Source organism: Syngnathus leptorhynchus, chromosome 2 (assembly GCF_054491065.1).
Source record: "Syngnathus leptorhynchus isolate UIUO chromosome 2, UIUO_Slep, whole genome shotgun sequence".
In the NCBI taxonomy this organism is placed as follows: domain Eukaryota; kingdom Metazoa; phylum Chordata; class Actinopteri; order Syngnathiformes; family Syngnathidae; genus Syngnathus; species Syngnathus leptorhynchus.
Window position 1 is genome coordinate 9,138,295 of NC_141196.1, and position 27,152 is coordinate 9,165,446.

Sequence of the window (27,152 nt, forward strand, 5' to 3'; positions counted from 1 at the left end):
TCTGCTTTTGGTCATGGGTCCTCAATCCTTCAAATCCACAACCTAGGAGTAATCTTCACCACCTTCTCCTTTGACAACCACATCAAAAGCATCACAAAAGCACATCACAACATCCTCTTTGGCTCATCCAAATATTTTCCTTCACCTAAATAAACCTATCAGCATCTTGCAATAATAAAGGTTTTCCACTTCCTACACTGAAAAGGAGTTGAAATACGAGTGTGACATCTTTAAACGAGTCTTTATATATATGCCAGGATGATCTTAATGGTCTCTTTGTTCCCAGAATGTTCGCCATGATGCTTTTCGGGCTCCTATTAGGCTGTCACATTCTCTCTCCCAGAACCAATAAACAATCACCATCCATATAAAAGCCTCTACGTCTCGTCCAAATCAAGAAAAGCACCTCAGGTGAACCGAGAGGTAATCTAGCCACCAGCCTATCTGTTCCCAGCATCTTTTCTATTTGGTCATACATCACCTGGAATAATTTGCAATTGCAGTTTTGCCCTCTTCATTTAACTTCTGGATTCTTGGCGATATCATTTCATGACAAGTCTCACCCTCAAAGGTCAGCGTTTCATATTGCTCTTCAAGACCAAGGAACTTAAGTCTATTTCCGAAGCTGTCAACTCTGCACTTTGTTGCACTCCGTGTTCTTTCCACCTCACTCTCTCTCATATTCTCATCTTAGATGCCTCTACATTCGGCAAGTCATTGTTGAAGGAAAAAAGTCTGCTTTATGCATTATATTTTTGGTGTGTTCACCTGCACTCTACAAGATGAATGACTTGAGCTCTCAGACTACGAAATGGTCGCAGTGCGTTAAATCTAACAATCACGCTTCTTCTACACAGTTGAGTGGACAAGCACAAAAAAAGTGAATGGTAGTGTGACGGGCCAGCCAAAGAAAATAATTGCTGCTGTGTTCACCAGAGAGAAGAAATAATGTCAAATGCGTTGTGTGCAGCAAAAGAGCAACATATTAAATTGGCCGTGCGGCCAGAAGGGCACGACGGGTTCAATCACTGGAAATGAACTAATTCGTTTTAAAGTGTGCACTTAGACTGCCTCTCTCATTGTGTGTCGGCAACTACACACGAGACTCTCGGGGCACCTGTGACGCTTTCCTCTAAAAGCTATGGAAGGCAAGTGGACAAACAATGGCTAATCAATCTTTTCTTGATTAAATTGCTTTGAGAGTGAGGGACAATGTTTCACCTCTGTTTCTCAATTTTGGTAGTCTTATTGTTGAGGCTTTACAGTGCACTGTGGTCCAATACTCATTCATATTCAGCAGCTGTTAAAAACGAAATCACGTGAATGTTTAATCATGCACAAAGGTGACCTTGCTCAGTAGCACTATTGCTCAGTTTTACTTTGGATACCTTCATATTTTCATAAAACAGCAGGCTGATCCGCATCTGTCTGGGAAATGCATTTCCCATGATTTTTTTTATATTCTCTGCTTTTCTTTATTTGGTGTTTTGTACACTTATTTCATCTTGGGCTACAGAGCACTCTTCTCTTTCTATCCTAAGAGCTCCAACATCCACACCCATGAAACTATTATGCACATGTGCTTGGCAGAGGTCATAAAATACCAAATAAAAACACGGAGGAGAAAGTCGCCTTTATTATTCCGTTATTGAGAGACAGAAAAAATGCCCTTTTGTTACTGATGGTTTGTTGTCATGGTTGGTTTCTGTCTGCGAAACAAACAAACAAACAAACAAACAAACAAACAAACAAACAAACAAACAAACAAACAAACAAACAAACAAACAAACAAACCTGGCCCACAATGGAAAAGCATCATATCAAGTGCGATTTGGCACAGTATTTAAACTCTCTAAAAGGGCACAGCGAGCCACAAGTGACAATGGAAACAAAAACTCATCTGATATGCTCCTACTTGTCACCCACCACCACCATATTTCACGCTAAAGTGATTGCGCAGTTCAAAGGCTCAACACCAGGCAAGCATATGTTATTCCATCTTCAAATAACAATGCAGATGCCACAATGTCATTGCACCACTTTGGTCCCAAGTGAAATGTGGCATTGTCGTGTCTTTGTAGACATGGCTACAAAAATAAACAAATACTACTGTATTTGAGTTAAGTTAGTCGTATAAATTAATCGACATTTTTTTTGGTGGATAATGCACAGCATCTATTCTGAAGCCAAAATATCGATAACAACTTCATGCTCACAGGAAAATATCTAAACAACCTTCTGTAGGCTGGTCTTAGGACATCTGATCATTATTAGACATTCTTCCTCCATTTTGATAATTTTTATGACTTGCTTGTGATTCAATTAATTGTCAACAATTTAATAGTGATCGAGCTTCCCTCCATCTTTAAAACGTTATTGTCAGAGAAAAACGATTCATGGGCAGAATGACACTGTGTGTTTACAACTTCCCCACATTATGAAAGTACCCTGAATACACCACGTTGTATCGTATATTTGTGTTTGTGTTGCTAATGCTGAAGTCAATGGAGGATCCCATTGACATGCTAATGGTAAAAAAAAAAAATTAGCATTGACCTCTAGAGTGATCATTAGTTTGAACATTAACACTACCTAAATAATCATTCAATTAAAATCCATTACACATAACAGTTAAATGAAAATGTGATATTTTTTCAACAAATAAATACAAATGTGTTGAATTCAAAAGTTAAATAGAACTGTGCTATACTTAGTCAGTGATTCTTTCACTTACCACACAAGAGGGAGCCCATGTAGTACTGGTGTACCCCACTTTCAGAATCATTGATGTACCCAAAACCTTCACGTCATCGTTTTGACCTTGAAAAGAGCCTCCAACTTCCATCTGTCACGCTGTGATGAGACTTTCCTGCTGACAATCTAAGCTCTTTTCTCACCTTCTATCGCCTTCCCTCCATCTCATTATCTCTCCAAATATCATAACTTATTCAGAAGCCCTTAAAAAGCAAACTATACCCTGACACAGCAATATTCGAGAAGTGTGCCGGTTCATTAAAAAATAGTCATCAAAGATTCACAACACAAACATGCATACGCTTCCCTTCATACTTACGAGCTAATTCCGTTTTCTGGGAAAAGTCGCCCCTGTGGTGCTGATAAGTTTCCTTTCGTCCTATGCCGTGTCTTATCAGGGTGCCAGATATGTTGTCTCTCTCTGAAAGCCTTTTGTCAGAACACCCTCCACGGAATATAACTTGGCTTTAGGCCACACGTGAATGTTAGAAATAAAAAAGAAAAAGCCTGATTTTGTGTTAAGAAGCTGCTGACTTACACATCTTTTATGTTGTCAAATGTCACATGCCAAAACATCCCTTCTGGCATACAGCATTTAAATGTTCACCACCGAGTCACCGCCATATTGCTCCCGTTTTTGTTGAAAATAACTTCCCTGAAGTACAATTGCCTACAGCGTAGCTATCTGACAACATGTTTCCAGTGTTGCGTTAAATCTCATATGCAGTTGTTGACCTGAGGGAATCTCAGAATATGTGCGTGCCTGCACCGTTGGGTAACGTGCCGTCTTCAGCTTTATCACACGGCCTTGAATCCCGAGCCTTCATTACGGCCCGCCCGTTGTATTTTGAAGGTTAAGCAAACCTATTAAAGTTCCACACACTCCGCTGAGGTTCTCAGCAGCAACAGCATCCGTGTGGATAGCATTTATAATAGCCCGATGAGTTCCGGGATTTAAGGAATAAAGGAAGTGAATCCTTGAAAAGGAGTGGTTTGTTGTTACTACAATAGAGGAGGAAGAATCCTACAAAAGAAGAGCACGGAATGAGGATACCAATTGCGAGTGAGAAAGAAGCCCTATTAAAAGAAATGACACCGTCATGGTTCAGTGAGTCCTTGCACTGGGCAGCAGTGTGCTTAATGCTCTGGCTGTCAGCCCCACAGTCAGCCGCACCGCTTTGCTTCTCCCAAGGGGAATGGGTGTTGCTCTGTGCTCTCGATTAACTTGCTGCTTATTAGAGCTGATACCACAAAGGGACTCAACCAACCAAAGCGCAGATCTCCGCAAGAGGACGAGCTGCGCTTAACTAATAACGCGAAGAGCAAATTTTTAGAGCTTCTCAGGTAGTCAGATAGGATGTGAAAATACTGCGGTACGTTTTTTGGCTGTGCCCACGTTTGACACGTGCATTGTTAGCAGGCCCCTTGGTGCTGTATGTTGAGACTGAGAACGTACCAGTCGTCTCTCTGATAGTCTGCTGAGAACCCTGGGGAGTTAGGTGGGGTGGAAAGAGAGTTTTCAGAACCTGCTGAAATGTTACTTTTCACAAAAGGTGGGTAAAGGTGCCTCCAATTGGTTCTTTTCAAAAAGAGCACAAATAAATTTCACTGCCTGAAAAACCGCCACAAGGAATGTCTCTTAAAACAATGTGGCTTGTCGGGAGAATGCAAGATGAATATAGAAGCAACAACCAAACTCTCAACTTCGAGTCCTCAAGGTTCGCCGGAGAGAATGAAGGACTCGCATGATCTCATCATGGAGATACGTACGAGGATGTGAGGCAAAGGATTGGAATGGCTGATGTCGGCATTTCCACAGAGTCAGCCATGAGACAAAAGGACATTTCCTTCCAGCTCTCAGCTAGACCATCAACCAAAAAGATAAACAAGAGCGGATTGATGAAACCTGACTTCACTGAGATGAAGTAGCCTGACATCACACTACCTTTAGCACCATAAGAACTTAGACACCAAAATGGTTCCATACTTTTATTCTTGGGGCATTTCAGAGACTATATAATATATAGGATAGGAAAGTAGCACTCAAGTCCATTCAGGATGGTGACGGTAGGTTGACTCAAGCTACACCAAGACAACTGGTGAGAGTCAAGGCAGAATTTATTCAGGAGAGCACAAAACCTCTCGGTATTAAGTCAATTCATGCCAAGACATGCCAATGTGTGGCACCCTATGTGGATTGTATCCCCTTTCTACAAATATGACATTATCCCTGTTGAGATTTATAATTATCATTCTGTCCTTTAGAGCAGCTTACAGTAGGTTATACAGTCTTTCCTATTCATCAAACTTTAGGAGAGGTGGTGCGGGTTGGAATGGAACGTGGCCTTGTCAAACTGACAAACTCTAAAATGCCACCATTGCCCATGAACGAGGAGTTAAATGCCAGTTAATGCTAATCATCCTTTGTAAAGCGAGTTCATTGCAACTTGCTCCAGGTGTCTATGTGGCATCTAAATAGATTTTTTTCTTTGCGGTTTCTTAATTTTCCTCGTTCTTTTAATTTGACAACCTCTCCTCCAGTCTGTTCACCATGTCGGAGAAATCTCGCTATGGTTTTCAATGATAAATGTAGTTTTCAAGTTCTTTGACAAAGTCACTGTATCATCAGTACTTTTTACCGCCAGCTAATATTTACTGCTGTCAGCAGTTTATTATGGCTTTTATTACTCTGCTAGCTGCATGTTCCATATGTCTCTTTTGCAATGCCACCAGTGTTGTTTTTCACGACCTGTTTCAACTCATCTTGTCATTTGAGTTTCTGTTAGTTTAAGGCATGTTCATACTCTTCTTAGTCTAGTCAAGTTAGTTAGTAAATTGTGGGCATTTTTCTATAATTTTCATTTTAGTCATAGTTTTTAGTCAATGAAAACTGATAATATTTTAGCCGCCAATGGCATGTTCTTTTTCTTTCGATCCAAGTACGTGATCGAGGTTGAGGAAAAGCAAACGCCGTAGGGGGTAAGCGTATCATTTCCTGACATCCGTCATCTCATTTTGGTCAACGCAAATTAAGAGACATTTTAGCATAGATTTTATTTTGTAAACCACATTTAGTGTCATTTCATTCATCAACAGTTAGGCATTACAGATTTTGTTATGTTATCAGGTGACCAACATTTTCGTAGTGTCTTGTTTAATTTCCCCTCACGTGATAAAGTCTCGACCATTTTTTGTCTTATTTTTTGATGACGACAGCAACACTAAATGTCAATCTCTTGGGATAGTTTGTAAAAGCTGCAATGAAACAATTTTAATTATGTTTGCATGATTTCATGTCCTTTGTACATTAGTCATATGCTGTGTCATGATAAGTAAATTATTTTGGGGTATTCCTGATTTGATTCTCAGGGTAGATTTGAGGTTTGGTAACCTGTACTTTCAGAGAGTCTTGGGGCAGAATTAATCCTTTTTACTTTTCCACTGCTCCTCTACCATATCCCACTTGTGTTAGTGGTCTAATGCCTTCCACTTGTTATTGGAAGGAGAAAAAGTCTCCAAAGTTCACTTACTGAATTGAAGTCCTCTCCTCTTTCCATCACTCGAGACTACAATGGAAATGTTCAAAAGTTCACTTACCATGGAAATGATGTGACTGGAATATGAGAGTGCTAGTTTGACCTAGTTTCCATTATCGCAGAATGTTGAATGTGCAAAAAAAACTGGATGAGCCTGAAAATGAGGCACCCCAGCATGTCTTTGAGGTATATGGCTGGAATGAGATCTGCCCGATCCTTGCATCTGTTTGCCACGGAGAAAGGAATTTACATTTATGATCTCCTCTGCTTCGCAACAGCTAACCTCGTCTCATCCCACTTTCACTTCATGTGAACATTTGCTTTCCCTCTCTGGCAGTCCAGGTAATAGGACCACGGGGCAACCTGGATACACCGTAGGAAAAGTGATAGAGGTTATAAGTAGTTGATAGGAAGTGTCCTCAGGTTCCTGGACATTTCATAAGCTACAGTGTCATCAAACTTGGCCAAAGGTTCTCAGGTGCTAGACACCTACCGAAGTTTTACAGTTTGTATTTTCAAAGTAGCTGCCAGCATTGTGTAACACCAGAGCTTCAGTAATTGGCGATAAAACATTCTCCTATTTTTTCTGGTCACAACTGTTTCTTTCAAAACATTCAAAGTTTATGGTGTGACTTAATTTGTTTTTCTAATCGTTACATTAGCAGTCAATGTTTGCATTTTGAGCATATGGTGCTAATTTAAGTAGTCTGCTGTTGCACATCTGGTCAGATCTGGGCTGAAATCAAAAGGTTAATGAACTGACCTAAAAGCTTGTGACAGGCTGTGGGATTGCATCAGTCGTCGGCATTATCTTGCTACCATGCTAACAGGCCATGCTCTTTGGCCTTGTGGTCAGTCTGCAGATTTTGAACCTTGGAGATTAAATTCAGTTCTTATCTGGTCTTGAATCACTAAATACTCTTTGTCGTTGCTACACGCGGTGGCACTTGTGCAGTTGATAGCCGTTAGGGCATTAGTTGTGTGTCCAGATGGAAGGGCCCCCAGGAAAAATTTCCCTTCTGTGGTTTGACTGAGGATGAGGGGCCCCTGTTGTGGTGGGGGGCATGGTCAGATGTCTCATAGATGGAAGCTATTAATGAGTCTGGCTGTTTAAACTCTTTTGCTCAGTTATTATCCCGTCTTTAGTTATAAACTGTCTTCAATCTGCCAATCTGTTTGTCAATTGACCAGTAGTGTTAGGTTTTTGCAATTCAGATATACAGTGCAAGCTTAAACAAAGGTTGACCAAGTGATCATTTGACCATCCCAAAATTTCACAAAACTTTGGTGTTAGAACTGCAGTTATGCGTTGTCCCTCGAGACATATCGTAGATTGTACATGTGTAGTGTATCCGTACTTAGAGAAGCAGCAAGTTAGCAGTTATCGAGTATCCCTAGTTGTAATTTTTTCTTTCTTGTATCAATTCATTTCTTTCAAACTTGCATAACAAGAATCTTACAATGGTAATGAAAAATGTGTCTTTAGTTTATCCAAGGTTTGTTGTCAACAGGTCACTAAAGAAGAATAAAAACCGTTTTCAAATACAAATCTTCGGCCAACGAGTGTCCAGCAATGGATTGTGCTCAACCTCTAGTAACAGTCCCAATGACATATAAGCTTGTAAGTCATAACACGATGACAAATTCACAGCTCCTAAGAAATAAATGGAGAACTTGTTTAAAATGGCTCAGAGATCCGTCTGCCAAGCAGCCATTCAAAGTGACAACCTGAAACAGATGATACGTCTCAAGAGAGAAGGATGTTTGCTTGGTTGAATTTCCAACCCATCCGTTGAAAATCCAGCATTTGGGCTCATGCTGAAGTAATGCATTGATCTTATGTTGTCACAGGCAGACATGGAGTCAATACAGGCTAATAAAGTTGCGCACAAAATGGAAGAATTACTAATCTCTGCCCACTGATTTCAGCGTAGGCACATGCTTAGTAGATAATTTGCATTCCAGTGTTTATTCCCTCCTTCCTCTCACTTATCTAACACTTTCCAATGGAGAGAGGCTGAGTCATATTTAATAGTGGGAAGCCAATTATTGAAAACATGCTTTACCCATTACCTTTGAATTCCTCCACATTGCATCAGAAAATTTCTTCTATCAGGGTCCAATAGAAACTTTGGACTTCTTTGCTACAGTTGGAGGTCTCCGACATCATAAATTTGTTTTAAGTTGTTTCGTCAGTGCAGAAACCCCCCCCACCCCAAAATATGTAATCATCTGTTTTTTGTCACAAGCTCCTTTTTTATCTCACATAGAGAAGCAAAGTGATACACCTCCCCTGATGATGCATTGATGATGATTGCATGATTTATGCATGAGAATTATGCCGCCCCGTGACTTTCCCAGCCAAAAGAAGTCTTTAAAATTCAGAAATTAGAGCCTTTGTCAGACTTGTCAAAATGTTTGTTTTATCTGTGGGTCTCGATGGCTCACTGGGCCTTTCTCGAGCATGTTTTAACTGTGTGTTTAATGGGAAACTGCGGCTTGCTGTTTGAACACTTACCAAGCAGTTATATATAAAACTCGTGTGAAACGTGTTGTAAGCTGTCATGTTTCTGTCTGAATCAGTTCAGTATTTATTTCATGCCGTGTCTCAATGTAACTTTAAGCATTCACTGACATTACTTGTAATTAGGCTTGCGTAATTGCCTGACTTTGCTAGCAATATATATATGAATTAGTAATGGTGATTGATGCTTATATGAATAACAAGAGTAATGTACGTGGTTGACCTTCCTATGAGCTTGCCTGGGGGTGTTGACCCTTCCATAAACACTGTCAAGCCGTCAGTCAGTTTTTGCTCCACTATTACTTTTTTACGTACATTTAAGATGAGTCCTTAAAAGTTGCAACATTTTTTACTGCTGATAATTTGATATACATCAGAGATTGAAACAATCATAAGCGTCAGTGGTTTAATCACCCCACATATGAAGGCTCAGGCAGTGTGTTAAGATGGGTATTCTGTTGGAAGTCCAAGGAAACCTGACATTCTTGGAAAAAAAATAATAACGAAGGAAACCTGGCATTCTTGATAAAGCATTCACAGATGTTAAAATGAGTGCTTCACAAAAATGTTCATCCGGGAAAAATCCACGAAACTCAGTTCATGAACTTTCATTTGTTGAATTCATCCAGGTACAACACTACCAGCTGCAAAGCGGCTATCGCGATTCTGTCTGAGCAAGAAATAAGTCTGATCAGGATTTACCAGCCCAAATCTAATGGCAAAATCACCTTTGTTTGTATTTTTTATTTTTTTTTGCCAGTTATACATAGGGGTACTTATCGAGACAAGCAGGATTATCCATTATTCATTCAAAGCAACCCCCAGATAAACATTAGGAATGCGGCAGTGAGTCTTTTCTTGCATCGAAAGATCTGCCTAGAATTTTAGTAGTTATCCGTGCGCATTGGGAATCAGCAGGTGCAACGCTTACAAAAGGGATCAACTCCATTAAACTCCATTCTTTTATATTTGTTTGCATAGCAACACTCTCACCTCTCACCACAGACATGTAGTTTACCAGATGCCCAATTATCCCCTCCCGCACTCCCATTGCTCACCAACTTTCTTCTTTCCCTTCGTTTTCTCGTCTCCCTCTGCAGCACCAGACTGCTTCCATATCCTTTTGACTCCCCAGGCTGAGGCTTATTTAACAAGCACCTGGGCGGCTGGGCTGAGGATGTGGCAGCTGTGGAACTGCACAATGTGCTCCGCCCCTCTCAACCATGGGAGACTACTCCCAGAGAGGGTAAGTCTCCAGATGGGCTCGGTTTGAAGCACTTCAACCTGGGATCTGCTCGATGAGCCCCATACGGGATGACCTAGCATATTTAAATACCAATGGCAGATACAGTCAGATTAATTACCTGACTGCATTTATTTGCATACTGTGGCAGTCTATTTTCTTCTTCAGTAGTTTCAATAACGTGAAGTGAGTTTGTACGTAATAAAGCTCTGTCATTAGGCATGCGCTTTGTGTGACGGCTGGGCTGATGTATTCTTGATTTAATGCTTTTCACTGCACTAACTCGCACGGTAGACGTTACTGTATTATCTTTCCGCGCCTCTGTGCTGACACTGCTTTTCTCCGCATCCCATTGATTCAGAAGACTTGAGTGATAGATGGGTTTAATAAAGAACACCCGCCCCACAACTCGCCCCTACCCCAAAAATTTCTTTCTGACAGCTACTGTTTTAGGAGGGCATAGAAGGCCTAAAATCAGGGTCGTCTTTCTCAGAAGGTCATGTCCAAATCTCACTCAAAATCTCTAAGTCTTCCCTTTCGCGCCGTTAACACAGTTCATGACTCTTTGCTTTGGGCTTGGCAGTTTTTGACATCTTCCCTTACATATTCTTTCTTGGTGGAGCTCCATAGCACTTTGAGCCCAGGCGGTCATTGTCATTTTGCTATCATGGCCTCTTTGGCCATAGAAGCCTTCCGTTTACTTTGACCTCTCTTTTTCGTCACACGAATCATAGCACTTATTTCTTCTTAGTGACGGCGGTCTGTCCAAGCGTAGCTAAATTACTCTGCTCCCTGGCGCTGACAGTGTGCATGATTTCATTTTGGCTTTGGAAGAATGTTGTGCAAGAGTGATAACACAGGTCTGTTTGCCAGTAATTGGACTAATTAATAGGCTCACAGAGGATTCTCTGCTGTGGAGTGACAATGGCAGTTAACGAAGAAAAAAGAGGAGGAAGACTTAAACTGCCTTGAAGTGAGAACGTAAAGCCCACATAAAACAGTAGACCCTTTGTGTTTTATTGTCTGCATTTAGCAAAATGAGCCAATAATTACTCTTGTTTTGGCATTTGGCCTTCTTTGCACTAAGATTGATGACCATTCAGGGATATGCATGAGAAGATTTTGCCTGCTTCATTTTATCCACGGTAATGCGGGAGAGTTCATCTCAGTATATTCTGATAATAAAAACCACATATTCTTTGAAACCTCAAAGGTCAAACAAATTCTGGTCAACTGTTGATTTGTTCAGATTTCATAACAAAATTTCTCATAGGAAAGAAGGACATTTATTGAATAATCTTTTCCAGGACCAAGCCTTGCCTTTTGAGCAGAACAGGACTTTTTATTTGAAACAAAAGTTTAACTTTTTTTTGTGAGCTCTTCCCAGTTAACGATGCTATGACAGTAATTCTTGCTTTCATATTCGCATGTCATGAATGTGTGCATGACACAGGATCTGAGGTTTGTGATGAGAAGCTCCGACTATATTTGCTCTTGTCATCAAAGGAAAGTCACACACTCCCTGAATAGTTGTCTTTCACAGCATTGAATATAATGCACCAGGAAAATTACAAGTGTGTAAAGCAGCAGTGACAGATCTCACAAAGTGGAGTAATTTTAGTTGGATGTGTTGGGAATCAGCACAAGACTGGACCAATGTAAATAACGAGTCACCCTAAATGACAATAAAGGGCGATGGATGGGAATGATAGGAGCAAGTAACTTCAGCTGATGTGCGCTGGCTTTGTGTCAGCCGAACTGGAGTTAAGATGGCGTTTCCGAACTCAGGCTATATTTTTAGATGCTCCAGACTTGCACATGTTTCATATTTGTCTTGTATATTCCCTGCTGCTGCATAAAAATGTTATACCCCAAGTAGAGCTCTTCATTTTCCTCTGTCTCGCTGCAGATGACCCAATAAAGCTTTGCAAAATAAGCGCTAGTTTGACTGCTGTGACTAAATTGAACAAATGTGTGTTTGCAGCATATACAGTATGTCAGTTCCAGGACTGGTGTCAGAGAAGGTGTTTCAAATCTAAACTGCAAACTAGGAGTTCTCTTAGGTTAATGGTTGTTAGATGGTAATGTGTTTCTTTTGGGCTAGTGCAGTAATACCGTATAAAGAGAAGGGAGAATAGTCACCTAATTAGAATTCAAATTGAAAGTCTGACCATTATGGCATGACAACAGAACCATTCTTTCACTGCTTTCTGTTGAGTCATCATCAATTAAAAAGTACAAAAATTGCCAAAGTGGTTCAGCGGTGACGTATCACGATGAAAAATGGGCATTTGCAGACTTGCTTTGAGAAATTGTCGATAAATATGTGTTTTTTGTAAATACATTTGTCAAAGTGCATTGTGGGTTTTAGTATGCAGTGTGCAAGAACAAATGTATTGACTTTGTCCCTTGATTATTTTCAGAAGTTACACGCTGTAGAAAGTTTGTGTCAAGTTTTGTTGTGGTTGAGAGTTGCACCCAGTGGACATATTGCTCTAGTTTGAGGAGGCCCTGTTCCATATACTATAAACTGCATGTACTTTAATTAGTGAGACTGATTACTGAGCTGACTCACAGTTCACAGCAATCAGTTTTACAAAACATCTTTAAAGTTTCCACCAACAAATCCCATCAAACTATTCATGTTATGGAAGAGTATTACCCGAATTAAATTCAGATGGCGCGAGAGTGCAACACGTGATAGCAATTTATTCAAATTATGTTTGTATTATTTCACATCCAAATCACCATTAAAGATATTAGGTCAAACATTTTACATGTGTAACCCCCAAATGAATCCCAGTACATATACCAAAGAGCAACATTTATATTTGTGAAAATATAACCATTTACTGGTTAGCACGTCCGCCTCACAGTTAGGAGGGTGCCGGTTCGATTCCACCGCGGACCCCTCCCTGTATGGAGTTTGCATTTTCTCCCCGAGCCCGCGTGGGTTTTCTCCGGGCACTCCGGTTTCCTCCCACATCCCAAAAACCTGCTTGGTAGGCCGATTGAGCACTCCAAATTGCCCCTAGGTGTGAGTGCGAGTGCGGATGGTTGTTCGTCTCTGTGTGCCCTGCGATTGGCTGGCAACCGGTTCAGGATGTTCCCCACCTACTGCCCGATGACCGCTGGGATAGGCTCCAGCACGCCCGCAATGCCCGTGGGGACAAAGCGGTTCAGAAAATGGATGGATGGATGGATATTTTGTACTGTACTGGATATTTCTAAGCCACAAAAAAAGTCATTCAATTTAATAGAGTCAGCTGTAACGGGCAATGCCTTTTTCCAATTAGTCGGTTAAAATGACGTGTAATATTTTTGTCATGTTTAATACATAGAGATTGTGAACTGGTCCAGATGCACACAGTTGTGTGCTGTTGCTTTGCATTTTTCTTTCAAGGATTGTTTCTATAATTGGGACCTGATAGTGGTGGTATTAAGTGGTAGATTAAGTCTAGTAAATCCTCTCTGAAGGTCCGGAAACCAAATGCAGTGCCTGCCACGGTTTTACAGTAATATCAAGTAGGCATAATTGGAAGCAAGCAAGGCTTTTTAAAGATAGATGATGTCCTTTAACTCTCAGTCTGAGGTCTCTGAGCACACATTAAGCCTCTGGGTTGTTCTATTAATGAGGACGAAGAGATTTGGCCTTCTGTATTGTGTTGTTGACATTTTCCAGTAAGGTTTTGATCAAATTAGAGTGCCATTAGACCAGGTATGCTAAAGTTGATGCAAAGTTGAGAGTGATTTGCTGTGGGCTAATCTTTGTGTGGCACCTCGCCCCCAGCAAGTTGGAATGTTTCAATCAAGCTTATTTAAAATGGTTTTCACCATTGGTTCCTCTCTTTTGCCTTCCTCTGAGGGCACCTTCTCTTATTTTTTGCTTTTTCCTGTCTGCCCATGTTTTGCCCCAGTCAATCCCCAAGATGACCTGGCAGGCTAAGGTTAGAAGGCCAAACTGGGGCTAAATGAATGCCATTAATCCAATTGGGGCGCTGGTAGGGATGGTCAAAGCTTTTGTCCTGTCGCGATGCTATCGGTTATTAATCGTTTCGAGCCTTTATGGTCGTGAGGGATGTTCGCCAGCTGTTGAAATATTATACATCTTGGTCTGATGGGCGTAATGAGGAACAACATGAAATGGTTACTACATTTCCAAAGCCAGTCTTTGCATCTCCATCACGTGGTTCCTTCCTTATTCTGTTTTTTAGTAATCAGCAGTAAAACATGGGTTGGTTTCACCCAAATCAAATATAAGTACTGAACAGTGCAGTCTAAATGGGTATTTGCTGTTGGTCTAAACAACTGCTTTAGATTACTTTCACCATACTGAAATGCTGGGATTGTTTTTTTTCTCCAGCTGGCTTCCACTAACTCAAAGTGTCAAATAATTTTTTGCTTATTCAGATTTTGATTATTTTTAATGATGTGTGCCTTTCTTTGTTCAGCTGCCAAACATGCAGAGTTCTGGTACTGTGCACTTAAGCAGATGTCAAGTTCTGTTCATAGCATAAAATCACAAAGGGCTTCAATCAACATCAGCACTATTTATGCACCCTTGATCCAGAAGCAGAGCAGCCTTTTGAAGAAGTACAAATCCAATGCAATTACACAACAACATCTGTTCTTTCTTCTGTCCCCTAAAAAAAATATTAGAGGAGCTTCGGCACAGACTCCTTAATATATTTCTACTAGCACGTTACCAACTTTGAACGTTTTTCCCATTGCGTCTCTTTTTTTGGACAAACTCAGACATTATATTAGGTAGTTGCCCTCTGGTTTTAAAATAATTCATACCTGGCATCGATTCCATTTAGTTTTTATGAGCCTTATACGTACCTTAAAACCATTTTAGGTAGTATCACCGCCTCTATTATGTGCCCTCAATCTAGCATTTCATAAATTAGTATTTGGTTGCACCCGATGAACCATGTAACTGCTATCCTTGTCTTGATCTGTCCTGGTTGGACCTCCCAAACTTCCTTAACCACTCCTTAATTTTCACAGTTATGGACACGGGAAGCACCACTTGGGACTGTCTGAATGTGTTGATGAGTTTTAAGATAAACCTAAGGGCACATTCCTGAATGGCTTCCAAGCCAATCCCACAAACAAAAACAACAAAAATGGTTCTGCAGGATGGCGAAGAAAAGATGCAGCAGGCCTGGAGTCAAACACCACTCTCATATCTCTGATAACATTATTAAAAATTTCAGCCTAAAGGCCATGAAGGTTTAGCAGAGGATTATTATTTCAAGGCCTCTGCGAAATGAATCAATCCTTTATCAAAGTCTGCAGTTCTCATGAAGTGTGTAATCAATTTAAACTGTGTTCTAGGCTATCCTGTGACTGTTCTATTAAAACGGGCTATTTCAGAGGGAGACAACTCAACTATAGCGTTTGACACAAAGCGCCTTTCTTTGCAATCGCTTGAAAAAGCCCATAAATCAGACAGTATGAAACATTTTTCCTGAATTAGTTTGAAGAATTTCTAAAGAATGCAGGTAAAAATTCTGTGCAGGAACAAAGAAGACGTCTGACGTTGATATTGGTGATCCTAGGAGAAATCAAGCGTTTCGCTCTGTGGTACCTTTGAAATTAGCTGAAAAGTTTGTAAGAAGTGGTTTGCACTAACACCTCCGCAGTGTAGTGCAAATTACTTCTTGTGTGTTGTTTGTTTTGGGACACTTTCATTTGATGTTGCCTTAAAGTGTCTTATATGCAGGTGCATGCCAGATACAATCATAAGCTATACCCCTCAAAACAAGGCACCACTTTATCCACTTTGATATGACCGTATGGTATTGATGGGCGGTCTGACCATGGTCCAAGTACGTTTCACACATGATGACACAGCTGAATCAACAAATGACGTGGTAATGTTTTCTTAATGTGCACATCAGTTGTTTTAAATGAAAATGACATATATACTGATCTTCGCTCCATCTTTGTGGTTGCAGTGAGTGTTTTTAACATTATGCATGAAGTAGCATCTTTAAATTAATCATTAGCTGAAGCCTTGTAACCGAGACAATCCAAACATACAGTGCAAGCCAATGCAGCTTTTCAAGTGAGAAATTAAATTCTTGACCTATCATCACTCTAAGTGTATGCCACAACATTGTCATTCTGCGCCAATTGTATATTTTGGAAGTCAGCTCTAAGCCCCATCAAATGCAGTGTAAATACTTGTTGCTATGAATAGTAACTAAGAAATGCAATTTCCAGATGTGAATTCAGATTGAGCTACTTGTCATTTCTGTAGCAGAATTTTTAATAACGTTCTGCATGACTACATTTTGTTCTTTTTCTTCCCCATCCAACAAATCCGGTTCAGCATCAACAATCATCCTTCACACATGCTTTTGAAAGCCATAAAAGCAAGAACGGCTGAAAGTGATACTATAACAAATAATATACATTGACATTCTCTTAGGAAGTGGAAGGACCTCTTTTGACCACAAGTATAACTCCTAATGTCCATTTACTAGAATGTCCCAATGCTCCAGGCCAGTGCAGTCCATGTCCATGATAAGTCCGCCCCCGAAAATTCGCAAAGGAAACAAAGTAAACAAATGCAAACCGACTGGATTTTTATCATATTTAGTGCATGTTTTCTTGATTTGAGAAAAAACCCCCACAGTATTTCATCAAAATTATTTGGTGTGTTAATTTTAATCCCCTGCCATGTCCTTAAATCTACAATGTGGTGGTTCCTGACAACAGGATGCCATTATGAACAAGGTCAGCAAAACAACAGCAATGTTAGTCATTGTTATGGAGCACAATGATGACCAGAAATGTCTCATTATGTTCTTTGCCTTTGTGGTGTACTGAAAATGATCTTCCTACAATCTGCACGGGATCTGAGTCATACCTAAAGTACTCACTGTCTGAAGAATGTCTGTCTGGAGTGCAAAAAGGCGCCTCTGTGCCAATATTTGTTTTTATATCTCATTCTGCCCTCCTCTTCCTTGTCAGAGGGTTTACAGATGATCTCCATGTGTCCTCTCTCTACGTCTTTATTGTCTATGGTCATTAAAAGGTGCTTCAAAGAGTCCAAACCTGAATTCCCAAAGGTACTGGCATGCTTAATACTTAAGACATTTAAAGATGAAGAAAGAAGAATTTATCTTCTTTGCTCCTGGAATCCTCTTCACAATAATTTTGATGGGAGTTTTGGCTCTTTATTGTATGTTCGGCTCGGTAAAAAATGAGACGGCTTTTAAGACGCTGAAGTGTCTCCTCAAGTTGATTGATGTAACTTAAGATGGTTTTAGCAGAATGAATGCTGTAGTCTACGAAACCACTTTGTCTGGCAATTTACAGAAAAATGCATCCAAACTAATTGGGAGAAGCTTCAGTTTATGCATCAAAACATACTGCCATTACAGAAAAGGGATCTCATCTGGGGGAAGAAAGTGGAAGGTCTTTAACTGGCTAAATCAGTCACCAGATTTTAACCCAACAGAGCATGCATTTTACCTCCTGAAGAGGAGACTCAAGGGAAACAAACAATGACTGAAATAGACTGCAGTAAAAGCCTGGAATATTATTTCAAATGAAGAATGCAACAGTCCGGTGAAGTTTATTCGTTTTTGTCTTAGGCCATAGCCATTGCATTTCTCTGGGTGCCTTTGAAATAAGCTGAAAAGTTGGTGAAAACAAAAATTGAGCAATGGAAGAAGTAACTTGGAATCTTATTCATTGTGTTTCTTGGAAAGAAAGCGATAAGGGCGGTTGACTGCATCTTGTTGAAAATTGAAGCAACTAGCAGACTAGAAAGCTGTTTTCTTGTGATGCTAATCAAAGTATGACACATCCTTTCAGCCTTTTAACTTTCCTCTGTTTCACACTTTCTTGACTTCCTTCCTGAACACGGTGGCAGAGCCCCTGTTAGATCAGATTGCTTTTCACAGCTACAGGCCTTTTTATTCAGCCACGTAGAAGAACCAGCTGAGTCTCACAATTCAAGACATGCAAAGAGTATAAAAACACACGCTTGATGGGGAATGATTACCGTAGTTGTACTCGTGGCGGTAAGGAATAAACTTTTCTGTTGATGTGATTACGCTCCTTTCTTGCGTCTCACATTCTTCATCAAATTGCCGGTTCGCTTCTGGTTTGTCCTTTTCTGTCAAAGTGCCAACGCACAGCCTGCTTTAATTGGGGAGTCAACAATTTCCATTGCAGTTACATGGGCATCATGCTCTGCATTAGTCCTCAATGATGCAGAGCCATCCAGGTATTATAATGAAAATAAAGTGAAAACACAAGAATCTGAAGTGATTGAGAGCAAAATTTCAAGACTTGCACAATGCTGTGGCAAAATGGACCCACAGATGAAATAATTCTTTTCAACACAATGACCAGGGACGAATGAAATTACAGTTTGTCTAAATGGCTCTAAACTTGAATTTAGCAAACACACGACACATTTTTAATGTCATATGAGGTCTCTGAAATTAAAACGCAAATCTTTTTCCAAAAAAATTATGAGATTTGTTGTGGTCTAAAAAACAATCCATTGATTCTGCAGCAGCTTTTAAAACACCAGGGTAGGAGATCACAAAGTCAGATGAACCTTTGAACGCAGTTTTCAGTGTGCGGTTGCAAGACAGGTGGGTGAGACTAAAGCAGACACTGCTCACTATTGATCCAAAACACAGGCACACAATTTCCCTGTCTAACAGCTCAATACTGGACCATTACAGCTAAAAACCCCTCAAGTGTGTTTTTGTCTGCTGGAAACTGGCTAGTTAACTGACACCATATCCACAGCATGTTGGAGTTGTTTAGGATCATGAAGTGATCTCTAGTGTTTTTCTTCCTTTCCCAAAAGATACAGCCACAATTTAAGTACAGTAGCAGTTTGAGCTTCAAATTAAAAATGCACCTCATGAACGCCAGCAGAAAAATATAAGCTAAGTTATTGATTCATTTAGGACATTTGGTTGCCATGACAGTCGAGTATGTGGTTTTGTTTTTCGTTTTAAGACAAAGAGCTCATCATGAATTCACTTTAAAGCCACACTTTAAAGACATTGTAAACAAGCAGACGTTAGATATGGGAAGCATGACTCATTTGTAATGGCGTGATACTATAAAACTAAATATCGCTTTTTTTGTGCTGTGCAACCAATTAAAAATCAACAATACTTACCTGTCCAACAAAAAAGCTGCTAATTCTGTGGCTGCCTGGGGCCACTTTGCTCTTGCCCTTTTTCACATGCCCAGTTTCTCACAAATGAAGTTGGGGATTTTATTTTAGTTTTATAGAGATGGTTATTACATTATAGTTTCAGCAAATCTCCTGAAGCTCAAGGTTTGTATTATTGGTTGCTATTAGAATATGAAATCTACTGATTGTAATACTGAAATGTTAATGCAATGTTTTCACAACATTGTAGTGTTTGCATTTGTTGAGAGGAACACAAACATGATTTATTAGTGGGCCACCATTACATTGACCAAACTAAAGTCTGTTCCATTACATACTCTGCCTTGCCTCCTATTCGAGGAAGTTAGTGTATTTTAGCTGTGTTATTTTATGGCATTACTGGCATATGAAAACAGTGACAGAGACAAGTACAGGAAAGACTTGCGTTATTCTAACATCCATGTACTATTCATCTCCTTCACAAGCTCGTATTGCAATGAAGAACTTGGTTCAAGAATCCATTTATGAAATTGTCATCAACCTGCCATTGGCATCAGCCAATCTCTCCCTTTATTTTCATTTGGAAATGTATTTTCCAAGTGCATGACGTAAGCCAAAGATAGCTTGGTGAACTTCAATTTGTGGACAGGTGTAGAAAATTAGAATGGATGATTTAATTTTGATGTGGACATATTGGTTAATGACACAGACACGCAACAACACCTTTCTGTACATTTTATTTACAAAATGTATTAAAATTCTCTGTACAGCGCCTCACTAATGAGGTTCAGTAAATTATGCATGCATCTCTTGCTCTTTTGTACCCACTACAATGCTTGGTGGTCTCCCAGAAAGACGAGCGTTACAAAAAAGGAAAAAGGTAAAACTGATTAACCAAAGAAAAATAATAGAAACAGGGTTGAATTTCTAATCTAAGTTCAGTTTGTGAGTTGTAGGGCTCATCAAGCATCACATGCATTTTTTGTTAAAAAAAAAAATCATCAAGTAATATAAATAGTTTGTGTTGAGCTAAACACATTTCACCTGTTTTCTTCACATTATTATTATTTTTTTTACATAAACTATTTGCCCACAGCTTCTGGTGATTTAAATATCTTCCTAAAAATCCTATGGAATCACAGCCTTTTTGGCAAAGTAATTATTACAGCAATATGGACATGTGCTAAGCTTGCAGAACCACCTTGGTGCAACCTTTATTAATGTCAATGATTTTTATTTATTTTTTTTTTACAATGTGAAATCACCAAACACCTATGTTCCTGAAAGAAAACCAAAGTGAAAAGCACAATTCATTTTCAAATGTTCTTATGTGCAAAGAAAATGGTCATGTATTCCACATTTTGAAAGCTTCAGATTCAGCAGTTCACCTAGAATTGGTTTAGCTTTTATTGTAGGGGTTCTACTTCCATCACAGAGAATGTTGAGGCCTTTTGGGAAGGGGCGGGGGGGGGGCAACCTTACGAGGATATTTGCCGCACACACACACTCACACACACAATTTAAGCATGGCAACCTTTCTTTGAATGACACACACTCGCACACACACACACACACACACACACACACACACACACACACACACACACACACACACACACACACACACACACACACACACACACACACATACTTGGCAGTATTAGAAGTGCGAGTCATGACCTGGTTCTGTGGCGTGTGTCAGCAGCACCAAAAGAGTACAAACAACACACTCTGAATTGTTTTAAATGGCATTTTAGGGTGATGAATCAATTAAGAGGAAGGGCCAAGGTTCATCTAAAAGTTAACTGTGTAATAATCAGTGTCTGGCGATGGTGCACTGACAAGATCGAAAGAATACATTTGAATATGTATAACGTGTGAAAACCTGGCAGCAGGAGAATAGTAATCTGCTTTTACAACAAACCAATTAATCCTGTCATCTAAGATTCATCTTTTGGCACTTCAAAGTGTGCTTAGGGTTGCAAAAAGTGATGGCTTTAATTCTCTCACATTACATGTATTCTCTATATGTACTGTATATATTAATACGATCGCACTGACCCTCAATTCTTCACTTTTGTGTGAGTTTCAAGCAGAAAGCAATATCGTTGAGAATGCGTTGCATTGATTGGACGTTTCCATAAGGCACTGAGAGGAGGGAAATCAGCTCTTCCCATGACCAGTCCGGTCGTGTCGTCATTGCAGATTATCATCCGACCCAAAAGGATTTGGCTCCATTCTCGTAATCCTTGTCCATTCAGAGATATTTAATCACATTTGCACGGGACGATGGAAACATTTGCGAAACCTGTGTCAGGATACAAAGCAAAATCAAATATAATAAGGGAGAATTACTTTTTATGATTGTCAGATGATTTTGCAGATCACAGTGAGTAAACACAAAGGCAGATTATTTGTGTCCAAGATAATCACTTGTGCAAACAAGATGTCAAATATTTTGTGGGCGCCAATATATTATCTTAGAGAGATACAGATCTTACATGAACAAAATATAATTAATATGCAGAATTTTAGCGGCCTTCGGCACTGTTTGCAATTATGATTAAAAAAAAAAAAACATCAGTAAAGGGCCGCCTGTTATCCAATTATCAGCACACATTTACGTCTTATCTCAATGGGCTTCATTATGCTTTAGCTTCCAGATCTTAATTTTTGATAATATCAAACAACAATATTAAGACTGAAAAGCAGCAATCAAAGTAAGCGCTCAAGTAGCCTCTTGACGGTTCACTGTGAGCGATCATTGTGAGTAGGTGGGTTAAAAAATATTTGCAGGGCTCTGGTGCACATCCGTGTCTGACTGGACAAAACGTGTAAATAACCCAATTAAAAACAAAACTAACATTTGAAGCTGCGTATTTAACAGTGTTTACCCGCATTTGTGCAGTGGGATGATTGCTTTCAAGGGGAAAGCACGGGTCTCTACGGGAGCTGTTTGTCGTGAATACGGCTGCAGTCAATATATCTATTTAATATAATTAACATGTTACTCTACTGCCAAGCTCACACATGAGAATCACTAGCCTCATATTGCAGCTCTAAAGATCATATGTTAGAATGCTCCTCGCTCCATCTGTAACCCACATGCACCACTGTCAATCTGCTTTTTAATATGCAGTGAGAGAAGGCAATTTCTGCACACACTGAACACATTGAAGAAAGGTAGAATTCTTTGAAATGTAGAATGTGAGACTAAGTTGGAATGATTTCAACTAAAAATGTGAATTATTTCTTGATTTGGTCATTTTACTCTATATATTTGGGTAATATGTTTGTAATGAGCCAAATATTTGGAATAGTTTGAACCAGTCAAGAAATGTGGAAAAGCATTCAGAAAATTAGTCAATTTGACAATACTTTTCAAAATGCCCTGAATGAGCGGGATAGTTGGAACGGCTTTGAAAATCAAAGTATGGAGAGTCTCTATTGCTGAGATGCATGAGTCCAGCCAATAAATGGGATGATCAACAATAAGCAGACTTTTTTTTTTGAAAACTAACAAATAATAGCTGTCTGGCAAAATACACTAGAATGGATATTGTGTGATCTTCAACTGTGGAAGGTTAGAACTGATACTGTATTTCATCCAGCCACAAGACTATATCTTTCAAAGCACAAACAATGGCTGTGGTTTTTATATATAAGTGAGCATTTGTGTTTGAATTCTTCCAACATGACATCTGAAACAACTCCTCGAACAGCAGCAACACAGAACCGCACGCGTTTGAATAATTTAGCCGAACAGATACGACAAGAAGCTAAATGATCTCAGCGTGATGTGGATGGTAAAGAGAGGTGACGTACCTCTAAATCTTAACACTCTCTGTTCCATATACATTGTAGCCTTCTCTGTATGTGGCAAAGTTCTGGGTGTTGGTTGGGGGAGTTGGCTTAAAATTGTGAGCACTCTTGGCCAATTTCAGCCGTTTGGTTTCTTGCCGTGACTTATAACAGAACTCTATCAGGGCCACCATCATGGCCAGCCCAAGCCCTCCAACCAGAATATAGAAGACTCCAGCCACATTGCTTAGGCTGAGAGCGCTTGTCTTGTCCTGCGGAAAAGTCAAGAACATAGCTAAGCATTTTGTAGTGATGAGAGTGTTAGCAGAACAAAATTCAGCCTCATCAATAAATCTGATCTGGTAAAACCGGTGCAACTGTTAATGAATTATTGATGCTAACAGTTACAAGCAACAACCCTAGAAAATTTGTTTACAGTTCAATCTGATTGATTTTCCTCAAAGATAAGAGCGTGTGACTTTCCTTAAAAAAAGAAAGAAGCTGTCTATTGAAGTTTTGTCTTTAAGTCTAGAACTGCTCTTGACCATGTTAGGAAGCTGGTCAGCGTCGCTTAGGTCGACGGCTCTAACCATCCCTGTCTCCTTAGCGACATGTACGTATAACTCTTATGGCAACATTGTCATACAGTACAGTCAGAGAAGATGATCAAATCAAACCATTTTGCTGCTGCTTACCTACCGAACTTATTCATTAAAAATTTGTTCATAAGAGTTTTACTATTTGCAGTTTAACCCCCCGAGCATGGACGGATCAGGCAGCTGTGGGACAATTTATTAAGTGAATCTCAGAGGGTTAAATATTGAGTGTATTCCATTCCCTGACTTCTTGCGGCATGCCACCTGAGCCTCAGTTCAATAGCAAGCGTAAGCATTTGTCAAAGTTGTCACATTTCGAGAGGCTTTGCCCATTCCTCATGCCACAGGAGGCCAAGAAATGTAATAGACACAGCTCTTTTGCAAAGTAGTAATAACACGAATAAATCAAATTTTCATTCACAGTTTGGTAAATAGAAACAGCAGCACAATGGTCAGTGTCATGAAGTGAGAATGAGCATAAGTAGCATAAGTAGCATTTGTCAACAACTGCTGTGATTCAACTAAAATTGCAAGGCACTCTATGGTCATTTCCCCATTGGATTATCATTACATAACAAGTTCACATTTCATGTGGTGTAAAAAAAAAAATATATGCCAAATATTTGGGGGAAGGGGTGCCTTGTAAAGCCACAAACCATATTACAGTTAGTGGCAGATCCAAAGAAGTACATTATGTGCAGCAGATTAACACGGTGTGAACTACCAATGTTGAGAGAGGTTTGTCTTGCATATGAACAGTAGGTCAAAATGCAATTTGGAATCAGTACAAAAGACCTGCAGCGACTGACCTTACTTCCAGAGTCCTTGGTTCCACATTCACCCTTATCGTACCACCATTTGTTTTTCAGCTTGTCTAAGATGCCTTGTTCACTGAGTTTCAATACTGCAAGGTTTACAGGAGTTCTTCACGTGGGAAATAACATAAATAACATTATATTATGTTATTTTATGTTATTCAACTTGTTCACTACTTACATCTTTTACAAAGCGATAAAGCAGGGTTCCTGGCCACGGCAACATGACAGAGAGCAGGCATTCTACCTATCACCTTTATAAACCCTTACCTACAGAGCCAGGACCTACCCATATCGCTTTGAGTAATCGGCAGACGCTGTTACCATGGCGACGAGCAGGTACTTACAGTACGATCTGCCAGTCTGTACTTGGGATAATGTGAGAGGGTATGGAATAGTCTCTGAACAGCATTCAACAAGATCAGTTCAAAAGGAGCCTTGTCTTAACAAACACAATAAAACTTGCGTGGTTTGCTTTTTGCTGTGCACAGTATTGGTTTCATTTTATGATTTTGATGATTTTGTCATGAGAATTGGTGGTGTCAAATGATCTATTATCCATTTGAGAAAGTATGTCTAAACACTATGCTTAATTCTTCTAAATACATGAAAGGAATCCCCTTATTATGTCTGTTAACTGCATTTCCCCACTGGGACTATTCTATTTTTTTAATTAATGAAAGAAATACACCCATAAATGCCTTTACACTCACAGAACTAACACGTGAAAGCCATGTCTACTTCAACACTCAAAAACCTGCTATGCACACATTTGAGCTACCATGAGATCTTTGTTTTGGATCGGTATTGGCACCAATACCGAGACCTGGTACGCACCCATCCGTACTACTAATCAAAAAGTGGCTGCTAACCAGTTCAGGGTGTCCCCCGCCAACTGCAGTCCCGCGACCCTCAGGAGGAGAAGCAGTTCGAAATATCGCAGAAATAAATAAATAAATAAATACATAAATAAATAAATAAATAAATAATATATCTATATATATATATATATATATATATATATATATATAGATATATAGATATATATATATCTTGAATTAGCGTGAATGTCTGCCTCACTAAGTGCGTGTCCCCACAGTGCATCGTCAGCATTTCTCTTAAATGCTCAACAATATGGAAAAAATGATCACCCAAAAAGGTGTCTGCGAGACGACTACCTCTCTGTCTTCACTGCATAACGTTAGTACATTATTACTTGTCAATATTAAGTTGTTGTGTATGTTGCAATACAGTTGTTGACCCAAATTAATATCTGCTGTGTATAGTGTCGTCAACATGACATTTGTATTAATACATACGTACAAGTATGAGTCAGTCGTGGTTCCGCTCTATCTCCCTGGTGAAACATGAAATACAAATTGAAAGGAAGGAAAAAAAATGGTATATCGATAAATGAGTGACATAACTACTCCAGGGAGTAGTTATGTCTGTGCGTTATGCATCTAGGCAATGCATAACGCACAGAGAGAAGATAACGCCACTGTATGTGTCAAAGAGCATTCCGAGAAACAGTTTCTGATGACCCTAGCATCGTTTTGGCTTGTGGAGACATTGATTAACAATGCAATTACTCTATAACATGCTGTATGTCTAAAACTCACTCTTGTGTGCTGGAGGGCAAGAAACAAGTTGGTGTATAAAAATGTGTGCATGAGTGTTTGTGAGAGAGAATGGTGACGTCTGTAGAAACACAAGCTGTAAGCATGATGCAAGCAATGCACTGTGAGGATGTAAGTGCTCCGGGCCACACTTAAACGGGCCTCTCTGATAAATCCTAAAAAAGCTAAACAACCTGGCAAATTGAGCACATACCTGAGTATTTATACACACACACATATATTTATATAAATATATCTCTATATATATATACATTTATATATTTATATAATATGATATATTTATACATACATATATATATATATATGTTTATATATATATATATATATATATATATATAAGCAGCGACTGCTTTTATATATATATATATATATATATATATATATATATATATATATATATATATATATATATATATATATATATATATATATATATATATATATATATATGTCCCCACCGCTTCTTCCCACGGGGGTCACGGCCGTGCTGGAGCCTATCCCAGCAGTCATCGGGCATACCTGGGGATACCTTGAACTGGTTGCCAGCCAATCGCAGGGCACATGGAGACAAAGAACCATCTGTGATGATTTTCCACAGCAGTAAAATATAAATATATATATATATATATGTATGTATGTATATGTATGTACATGTATATCGTGCTAACCAGTGCGCTATATGTGTGTGTGTGTGTTTTCTAAGAGTTTAAACCATCAACACTAGTATAAAGTGAGACATGTGCACTCCATGATAGTAAATCTCAATTGACTTTCTATTAACATAATTTCTGTTGTGCAGGCGGGCACTCGGTAAAAAGCTAACCCACTGTCTTCCAGACAGACTGACTCCTGCTTAATTGCTAATTGTGGTCAAGGCCAATCCATGACAAATAATGTTAAGGGTGTAATAGCACAGCTGTGGTTCACAGAGCTTTTCAGGTTGCATATAATCGAACCAATTACTTGACCTATATCATCCTTTTTGAGGTGACAGCATCATTTGTCTTTACATTGACCTGCAAGCTAAAGACTATAATGCCACTGTCTCATATGTAATGCAGTGAATGAAGCACCAGACAA

The 27,152-nt window shown here is 39.4% G+C and overlaps 2 protein-coding genes across 6 annotated transcripts in view; one reads left to right on the top strand and one right to left on the bottom strand.

Annotated features, from left to right (window-relative positions):
- Positions 1-27,152, top strand: part of LOC147060612 (neuroligin-3-like) — a 322,266-nt gene that overhangs the window by 25,880 nt on the left and 269,234 nt on the right. The window contains exon 4 of one of the 5 annotated variants that reach the window (XR_015065496.1): positions 9,915-10,056. The exons of the other annotated variants lie outside the window; for them this stretch is intronic. The gene's annotated coding sequence lies outside the window, so the exon portion shown is untranslated. Of the gene's footprint in view, positions 1-9,914; positions 10,057-27,152 lie in introns of those variants that run through there. 5 annotated transcript variants of the gene reach the window in all.
- The window catches only part of gria3b (glutamate receptor, ionotropic, AMPA 3b), a 74,355-nt gene continuing 68,641 nt past the window's right edge, over positions 21,439-27,152 (bottom strand). The window contains exons 14-16 of the mRNA XM_085905850.1: positions 24,427-24,541; positions 23,046-23,293; positions 21,439-21,528 (exon numbers count right to left, since the gene is read on the bottom strand). Coding sequence (XP_085761976.1) covers positions 23,048-23,293; positions 24,427-24,541 — 361 coding nt within the window. The 3' untranslated portion in view covers positions 21,439-21,528; positions 23,046-23,047. The remainder of the gene's footprint in view (positions 21,529-23,045; positions 23,294-24,426; positions 24,542-27,152) is intronic.